The 9,591-nt window shown below is 40.7% G+C and overlaps 1 protein-coding gene across 1 annotated transcript; it reads left to right on the plus strand.

Moving 5' to 3' along the window:
• Nucleotides 1–5,623, plus strand: LOC118697507 (cytochrome b-c1 complex subunit 7). The gene is made up of 4 exons (XM_036400199.2): nucleotides 1–124; nucleotides 1,378–1,449; nucleotides 3,148–3,314; nucleotides 4,496–5,623. The coding sequence occupies exons 1-4, from the start codon at nucleotides 106–108 to the stop codon at nucleotides 4,571–4,573; spliced, it is 336 nt and encodes a 111-aa protein (XP_036256092.1). The 5' UTR covers nucleotides 1–105; the 3' UTR covers nucleotides 4,574–5,623.
• Nucleotides 5,624–9,591: the final 3,968 nt, after the last annotated feature.

The following is a 9,591-nucleotide window of genomic DNA, read 5'->3' on the forward strand; positions in this document are numbered from 1 at the left end:
ATTCCTGCCCCCCGGCCAGAGCGCAGGCGCCACCGCCGGGCCGGCCATTGGCGGGCCCGCCCCCCCCGCGCCGTACCCAGGAGGCCGCGCGGCGCCGAGGTCAAGATGGCGGCGAGGGCGCCTGGTGAGGCGACTGGGGCGCTGACGGGGCAGCGGGGGCGCTGAGGGGGCGGCGGGGCCGGGCCTGTCCCTGGCCCCCTCCCGCCTGCAGTGCTGGGCTCACCTCGGCCCGCGCTGGGCAGCGAGGCGGGCCGTAACAGGGAGAGGGGGAGCTGGTGTGCACAGTATGCCCTTGACAGGGACAGTGAGTGCCGGTTCCACAGTCGCCGGGCGAGTCTCCTCAGCGGCCTTCCCGCGGCAGCGGAGGGAGCCTGGCCCCCACAGCTGAGCTTTCTGGGCGCCGAGAGCTCTCGGGAGCACTAGAGGAAGTCTTGGGCTGCTCCTGAGGGGCCTCGGGCATTGCTGTCCTGCGCGGGTACCCCCTCGGCGCGCAGTCGGGCTAAGGTTATTCCTTGTCTGGCCCTGAAGGACGAAGGAGTAGCTAAGCAACCTGCTGAGGTAGTGCTCTAATGAGCTCTTTTGGGATGTTTTGGGGATGAGCTGGTAAGACGGATGACTTAAAAGTCACGTAAAACTGCTCGCCCGCGCTGCGTTGCTCGTGTCGTGCCGTTCGTGGCCTTCTAGACCCCTTTTGAGGTATTTGCTTATGTGTAAAAGCACCTCTGCCGTCCCGAACCACATTTAAAGGAAGGTGAACGTGCTATATGTGGCATGGAGGTCTGGTTTTGTTTTGTTTTGGGGTTTTTTTTGTCCGATTAATTGTTTTTGTTTGGTTGGGGGTTTTTTGAGGTTTTAGTGTGGATTTCATGGTTGACTTTGGCAGCTCCTTGAAAAAGGAATAGCATTCAAATATTTGGAGAGGAGAGCAGAAGTATAATTTATAATTTAACAGTATAATAATAGCTAGGCTTGAAGTCATATAGCGACAGCCAAGGAACCTAGATAAATTATTGGAAAAGCCTGATGGTTTTGCTTTATGCAGACACTATGGGTTTGGCTCACGTAAATGTTACAGAGTCTAAGAGTTTTGTTGTTGTCTTTGATGAGGAATTGGTAGCATTTTTCCAAGTCTTAAAGCAGCCTAATATTCCGATTTAGTGAAATGGGTTAAACTCTTGTATGTAATGAGTTCAGTGTCAGTTATGGGATACTGAGAAGTGGAGGCCAAGTCATGTATGGTCAAATTCAAACTTGATGCAATGTTACATTGCTGCATGTGTTGGAGGCCAGCAAATATTTGTGTACTGCATAGTACTGTGTAAATGTTGAATTTTACCTTGCTGTGCAACTGATGTTCATGTTCATTTGCATGTTCAGTTGCAGGAGGTGGTCGCCTGTTTGACAGGATTTGCAAGTGGTATTATAATGCAGCTGGATTCAACAAATATGGTAAGTGTTTCATTGAGTTTTAAAAATTGCAAATGTAACAGTTCTCAAACTAGTTATGGTTCATAGCTGGCATATGTACATGCAGGTTGGCATAAGTCCTTTTGATCAAAACTAGCTACTACTTCTGTGGTGAAAAAAGTTGGCAATAGCTTCAATTATTTCTGTTATTTCCATTATTTCTGTGTTTGCTCATGTTCCAGTGAATTAACTTTTAACAGCTAAGGCCAAGCTGGGGCAGTTGAAAAAACTTTGACAAAGCAGTCCTGAAAACTCAATTATTTACATTTCCCCACCGAGTCACTTTCACTGGCCAGTGTCTTCTAACCCACAGAATGCCCTTGAAGCTGGAGAGGCTCTCACTGATAGTAGTCAGCCTATCTGCACTACTTACGCAGAGTATCCAAAGCGCAAAAAGGATTATAGTTGTTCTGCCCTTTGTGTCACCATAACTTCAGCTGGCATCACTCTGGCCTGCACAGTGGTGGAATAGGTATCAAAACAGGGCTTCCTTAAGGAGAAGAGGGTCCTGTAATGGTATTGCCTTCAGTTTATTCAGAGTTTTTACCGAGTTTGTTTCAACCATTTAGATGGCAGAACAGTTCTTGTATGACAAGAATCTGAATATTCAGATGCTGCAATTTATTGCTCACCACAATACAAACAAATCTCTTAAAGGAAGTTAACACACCTGGGGAAGTTAGAAAAGAATTACAAGAAAACTGTAAACAAGTAGCTTAGCTCCTTCCTCCAGAGATGCAATGCTTAATTCCTCTTTTATAGTGCCTGTCTGCTGAAATTCTTATTTCTGCTGCTTCTCTGGAAATGCAAGTAAAAAATTAGAGAAGCACCAGATTTAATATAGTGATTAAACTAGCAGCAGTGCTCCCTGTGCCTTTGAAATAAATTACAAAACTGAATTTAAAAATATGTGACTCAAATTTTTCTTTTATTGAGACATTACTGCCAAATCAGTTGCATGAGATGAAAACCTTTAACAACAAGTCAGTAGGTATGTTGTAGTAATCACCTTGGAATGCCAAAGAAGTAATGTTTTGTCCTATTTTCTTAATTCTGAACCTTACAGAAAGGTTGGTTGAGTTTCAAGAATCCTTTGTTGCACAGAAGGCGTGGGAGTGTGATTAGTTTTGAGAAGTCTGGGTGTTTCTCCCTGATTTAACTTCTGTTTTGGAGCTCACACACCAAGATAGAGCTTTGGGTTTCCATAGCTTCATATAGTCAGCAGAGGTCTGGTCATCATGAACAGGGCAGTTTAGAGAAATATTCTTCCGTACTGATGGAGTCTCATCTGTGGCTGACTGACTCTAATGGATTCAGAGCTCTCAAAAACCCTTTACCTGGACAGTCATCTTTAACAGAGATACAAAATTAGATGCACTGAAGTTCTCTCCTTAGATCCAGAGAAGTTTTTGTCTGTCTGTGTATATTCTCATGAAACACATTGAATGAAATACCCATTTTCCTTATTCCTCTTTAAGAAAAGGAGTGAAAAAAGTAAATGGAGTCTGTGTTAGGATTGCATGTTCTCTCTGAGCAATTAGTGGCTCTCCTGGATTAGTTTGACTTTTCTTAATAATTTTGTGCTGGAAGTGTTTTGCTCATGGTACATGGGCAAGTGTCAATCCTAAATCTTACCGAAGAGCATTTATTCAGTGGTACTGTAACTTCTTCTTGGTGCAGGGTTAATGCTGGATGATACATTGCATGAAGACGATGATGTGAAAGAAGCACTGAAGAGACTTCCAGAGCACCTGTACAATGAGAGAGTGTTCCGCATAAAGCGAGCTCTGGACTTAAGCTTGAAACATCAGATCCTTCCCAAAGACCAGTGGGTGAAGTATGAAGAGGTGTGTGCATGGAATGTTTCCAGGGTGCAGCTCTTAAATGGCACTGGTGGTTGGGATTTGCATTCTCTGAGGAGACACGTGTTTACATGTTCTATGTAGTGAATGAATCAATATCTGATGGAATACCTCTGGAAAACACTTTGGATTGCAGTTTAAAAATCTGGTTTTCTGTTGGAATTAATAAATTTTTCTCAGGATGACAGAAGGTTAAACTGCAGCTCAGAATCACAGTGCATTGTTTGCGTTCAGACAAAATATTTCTTCTAAGCTGTCAGATCAAGAAATACAATGTAAATAGCTTTGGAATTCTTAAAGGAGGTCTCCTGCTTTTCTGATTAATTTCTTAATCTTGCAGAAAATCTTGAGCCAAAGCTTTTATTCATGAAGGTGCCAAAGAAGAATAATTTGAAGGGAAATCATGCATTAAAATAAGTGCCACCTTGTACTTTAAAAAAACAAACTGCACTTTCCTTATCAGATGTAACTAAATTTTATTTTTTGGTAATGAATTGGTTGACAGACTTTGCATCACTCCCCACCTCAGCTTTCTCCAGATTACCTGGCAGAGAGGAATTTTATCGTCAAACTTTTGACGATAGGAGAGTATAAAGGTATTAATGCATCTCTGAATAAGCAGAGGCTGTTTCTTTTAGTCTCATATCTCATATTTAGGTAACTGCTGCATTGAATAATTGGTCACATATTTCCCCAAGCAGCAGTTTGGTTTGTAGGCGTTAAATATGGTCAGGGTGTTCTATCAAATACAAGTTTGCAGTGCTGTTTAGAGGTTATGCTCAAAAAGAGATTATCTGGAGTATTATTGTTGAACTTTGAACTAATTAAAGTGGATCTAGTACATTTGAGTATCTGCCAAAAGGAACACTGTTTCTAAAGGCATAACTGGAAACATCACTTTGCCTGCTAACATTGATGAGGCATTAGGAATTAGTGGTTGCTGCAGTAGAGAACTTGTCATCACAGACTTGGCAGACACAAGGTTTGCATTTTCAGGGTAAGAAAGGCTGGATTTTTTTTGTTTGTTTGTTTGTTTTCCTTGATAGGTTGGTGTTTAGTCAAACCTGGGAAGGAATTAGAAAGAAATAGTCTGTAGGAATGACTTGAGATGTTTCTGGACCTTGCTGTAAGTTTAAATATATTTCTATATATCTCTTCTTTTTCAGGATCACCGTTATCTTGAACCATACCTAAAAGAAGTAATCCGTGAAAGACAAGAAAGGGAAGCATGGAACAAGAAGTAACTATTGAACTACTTCATGCAAATATCCAGATATTTCTGTTATTTTAAACATTTGGTTGTAGAAGTCCATAGGGAGGCAGTTGTGGGGCTGAGGAATACTGTTTCAGCTTGTTCATTGAGTCTGATCATCCAACTAAAATAAACATGTCAAACTATAAAAATCTTGGAAGAGTTCTTTTTAAATGTTAACAAGCTAATGTTCAGATCTTTCCTGTGAGCATATACATTACACATTAGCTTAGTGGTATGCAGTCTTCATTCCAGCTTTTGATTCTTGCTCTTTTCATCATACAGCTGTTTTCTGCAGTAGTAGAATTAGGTAAGAAATGTTCAAGGCTGTTGGTGCTAGTTGCTCTCTTAAGTTAAAGAAGATTTGATACTCATTCATCAATTGTTACTGTGGACAGCAATACAGAACCAGTATTGATGTTACAATGGTATTGTGAGACAGCAGAATGTAATATCCTGTGTACCCCAGCAGATACATATTGTAAAAATGGAAAATATAGATGATTCCTTCATCATAAAATAGGAAATGTTTCACTAACGTTTTATACCATATACATTGTTAAGCCTTAAAAACTATTTTCATGTAAACCATATTGACTGTCTCACTTCTGCTTTTTGAGACTTTTTATTCTTTTAAAGAGTAAAAGTGGTATTCTGATGTACTTTAAACAACATAGTACTTAACATATTTAACTTCACACGGGTTTTTTTCATCACCTAAAGCATGCTCTAGTTTTTAGTGATTCGTATCCAGAAAATACTGGCCCTCACTGGCTGAAAACCTGGAGTTTAGTCTTCTGTAGTTCAATGGTAGTGTGAATTTGAGGCAGATACTGGTATAAAGCATAAAATTCAGAGCCTGTTGTGTAACCTTCTGCATAAAATACAGAATCTTGCATGATGGCCTCAAGGTTTGCTTTTTTCCTTTTGTTATGCATGCTTGTCTGCCAAATACAACACTCAGTTTACAAAAAGAAAAAGGAGCAAACCACATCTGCAGTTTTGAATTGGTATAACCAAATAATAAAATATTGAATTAGAAGCTTTTAGCTTTGCTCATCACTCTGTTGCTAACATTTCCTTGCTTGCTTAAGTCCCTTACATCTGTAGGATTGATACAGTGATCCCTCAGAACTTGACAGCCTGATGTGGCAAAACAAAATTCTGCAAAAATACCTTCATTGCCAATATTCCTCTAAAGTCTGCATGGAAAATATATTAAGAATTTGAGGTTTCGTTTTTCTCCTGTAGTAAAATCTAATGATTGAACCATACATAATTTGATGTGTTTTTAGGAACTTTATGATTTTCTTCCAAGAGACAAATAGGGCATGAAGTTTCATACTTCTCCTTATAGAATTATTAGAGTATAGCTTTCTAATGAAATTAGAACTATTTCATTATCTCTTAGAATTATATTGGAAGACTTAATTATATAGTGAAAGTAGTACTTTAAAATCATAGCTGGTAAAATTTCTACTAAAGCTAGAATTCTGTGGAATTACTTTTATCTGCTTATTTGACCACTGGTTTTGATTTAAAAAAAAGCCTCTCAATAATTACTTGCTTTATACAAAAGGGCTTTGTTGGCATAGGGTGCTTAAAAATAGGCTGACCTTTGAGGGAAGTGCAAAGCAGCCACACCACAGTTGGCCTAAACAATCTGAAATCACTGACTCCTTTACTCTCAAATGTAACATCTTAAAGAGTCAGAGGTCAGTAGTAGAAGTTAATAAAAGCATCTTTCCAAGTGTTTTTTTGGGCAGCTCAAGGGAAAGAGGAAAAAGGAACCTATCCTGTTAAGAGCTAAGCTGTTAAGAGCTTTCCTGTTCACTGAAGCTTCATTTAGATGAGTTTTCAGATGCTTCTGATTTGGATTGACAATTTTTAACTTCAAATTTCCATAGTGTCTGAAGTAGTCTTCTGTCAAAGCATTTTGAAAAATTTACTATTGTCTAGTTGTATCTTGGAAGGCTATTAGTAAGGAAAATGTTATTTGCCATTTTTTGGCAGAGATGGGTGTGTATTTGAAACATTTAGGAGTATCTAAAAATGATGAGGAATAGGGAGGAAGGAGGTTGGTGTAAGAGTGGCATCTATTGCCTGGGAACCAGGAGCTATGGCAGCTTTGTGTTAGAGACCAAACTCTTCTTTAGGATATGTGGTGTGAGATCTGTGTGCTTCTGCTACTGGCTAATGAATGAGTAGCTTGGGAGACATTTCATAATTTGCCTTCTGGTGTTCTCCTCTATGCACACTGAGTTGACAAGCATTAATCTTAGCCAGAAGGAATAGGAGTTTTCTTGTATGTAAGATTTGAATCCTGCTGGTGACAAGTTGGAGGGTCAGCCTGATTCCCAATTTTGAATGCTTGCAGTTATGCTTAAAAATGTCTGGGATGGGAAGGAATGCATTTGCAAAAATGGAGTTTCAGAGCTGTAATTTCACTATATTGATTCTACCCCACCTGTCCATCTCTCTGTGGGATCCTGCCCTCTGAATCATCCCTGCCTGTGCAGCCATCAGCTTGCTATCTGCAAAGCTGCTCATTTTAAAGAAAAGCTCAGTAACAGTAAAGGGGGTCAGATAGTGAGGGGGGAAAGGAAAGGAGGGGAAAGGAGGGAAAGGGGAAAGAAAAAAGGAAAAAGAAAAAGGAAAGGGGAAAAAAAAGGAAAGGAAAAAGGAAGAGGAAAGGGGAAAGGAAAGGGAAAAGAAGAGAGAGAAAAGAGTCTGATGCGGAAGGAAAGGACATAGTGCATTGGAGAACTGGGATTTCTTTATTCTGCTATCACAAGGTTCTTCTGTTTTACTAAGCAAGACACTTGGTTCACAGAAGCTCCATGAGAATTTTGCTAAGTGCTTAATATATCTGTGCTTGGAGCTACATCTGCAGAAGTGCAGAGTAATCACATCTATGTCTGGGTTCAGTTCATCAGTTCTGAAAATATTAGGTGTGAGTGTTGGTATTTATCCATACACACAATGGTTACTACAGGTGGTGGTAGCAGGAGCAAATTTCACAGGGATTCTCACTACCCTCATTCCTCTGGTGGTAAGTGCAAAAATACTTGCATAGAAGATGATGTATTTATGGCCTGTACCTGGTACTTTCAGAAAGGAAGGATGAGTCGTGCACTGAAGAGGATTGTAAACAATTTCTGAATGAGAAGAGTGCCTGAAATGTGAACCTGCAATTTAAGTTCGTATCATCATGTACAATGCAACAGCAAATTTTGCATCTCCTTATTCCTGATTTCAAAACCTTCACCTTTGTTAATGTAGTTTTTTGGATATAAATTTTGTAGGGATTCCATAAATTACTGAGGTGTTTTTGCAGTTCACCACATCCAAATTATGTGTGTAAAATTTAAGAGTCTGAGCTGACATTGATGATAGTTTTAGCTTAAATTATTCTTCATCACTTTTGAGCAAACCTGTGCTTCACTTGAAGTTCTCTCTATTAAATACATAATGAAATACAAAAATACATTTTGATTGCTGAAGATCATGTTTGCTATGTCAGACTGATTTCCTTAAATTTTGAATTGGTCAACCCCAAAACAATGGATTTTTTTCAGCACTGTAACAAGAAACATATGCTTGTTTTACATCCAACTTCCATCTGAAAGAGAGCTACAGCAGATACAAATCCCATAAGAATTTTGATGAAACATTGTGCTTGTCATTTTAGTGGAAGAGTTTTAGCATTAGTATGGTAAACACATTCTGACTTGAGGCATTTTCTCTCTTGATAGCAAAGGTCAAAGATGACCATCAGGATTTCTCCAGTGTTAGCACTCGGGTTTCATGGACTGAATCTGTGGCCAGGGCAAGGGCTGTTCCTGGGCAGCAGAACAGGCAGAGGCAACCCCTCCAGGGTGACACCAGAGTAACTTCACTTCTCATAGCCTCTCTTAGCTGATCTAGGGCCCAAGGGGCTAACATCTTGAAAAATTGTAGGCCATGAACTTCATTATAAACAACTTGTGTTAGCATCTAAATACCATGGGGCCTGATCCCAACTGTTTCCTCAAACTGCTCTGCAGGCCATGTGGAGCTGTAAGCTTGCTTCAGTGTCAAGAAGTCCCTGACTCAGCCAGAGCCTCTGCTGGTGTTACTGGGATGAAGTGACAGGCAAGTGTGCTGTCCCAAGGTGCAGAAAGCATCTGCACCTCTGCCTTCCTGGCAAGGTACGTGTTAAGACATGTCTGTAGAAGGAGCCCTCAATGCCTTCTGCTCACTGGTGATTTAATGCTGAGTTATGCTGGCAGCCTGTCAGCTCGATTTTTCTTCACAAAAGGTGTGGATTCACAGTTCCCTTCTTGGTGAATGCTTACATATTTTACATAATATTTACATATTTTCTGGAGCACAAGGGGGATTAATCCTTTTGGCTATCTCTCTTCTGCTATGAAAGATCTGATAAGCTATACCAGGAGACACGAGGACTCAAATTGGTTGCTTAGAGCTTTTCTCTAGGCTGGTTAATGATGTGCTTCAAAATAAGGTCAGTGCCTGACTCCACCTGCCTAGAGGCACTTGCCTGTCTGGGCAATTACTGCCCACCAGCTTCTGCCCTGCTCTCTCCTGTAGTACCTGAGCCCTGGCACTGGATCAGGGAGATAGTCCAAGGGCTTGAGTGAGGAATGCAGGGTGGGATAGGGGTTGAGGTAGACCCAGGATTAGGGAATCATGTGCAGGGATCTGAAGGAAGTATAAGGGATATAAGTTGACCTCAATCCCCTTTGCCTGCTTTAGATGTGCATGCTGAGGATGAGGTGGAGTTGATGCATTTATGTGCAAACACGTGGTTTAATAAATTTTGGGAAATGGGACCACTGAGTATGAGCATGTGGAGAGAAGTATGAGGTAGTTTGACAAAGGCAAAGGTGCTTTTCAGGCCACTGCAGAGAGTGACACCTGTGTGTTCTAAGTTTGGGAATGCCAAGTTCATGGCACTCATTGAGGCTTAAGTTTCCCCTAAAGAATATTCAAAGATCATCCACTGAA

The sequence above is a fragment of the Molothrus ater genome, chromosome 1 (genome assembly GCF_012460135.2).
Source record: "Molothrus ater isolate BHLD 08-10-18 breed brown headed cowbird chromosome 1, BPBGC_Mater_1.1, whole genome shotgun sequence".
NCBI lineage: Eukaryota > Metazoa > Chordata > Aves > Passeriformes > Icteridae > Molothrus > Molothrus ater.

Coding starts and splice junctions, on each gene's coding strand:
- LOC118697507 (XM_036400199.2), top strand. Junction 1,450..3,147: donor AGCTGGATTCAACAAATATG/GTAAGTGTTTCA, acceptor TTCTTGGTGCAG/GGTTAATGCTGGATGATACA. Junction 3,315..4,495: donor AGTGGGTGAAGTATGAAGAG/GTGTGTGCATGG, acceptor CTTCTTTTTCAG/GATCACCGTTATCTTGAACC.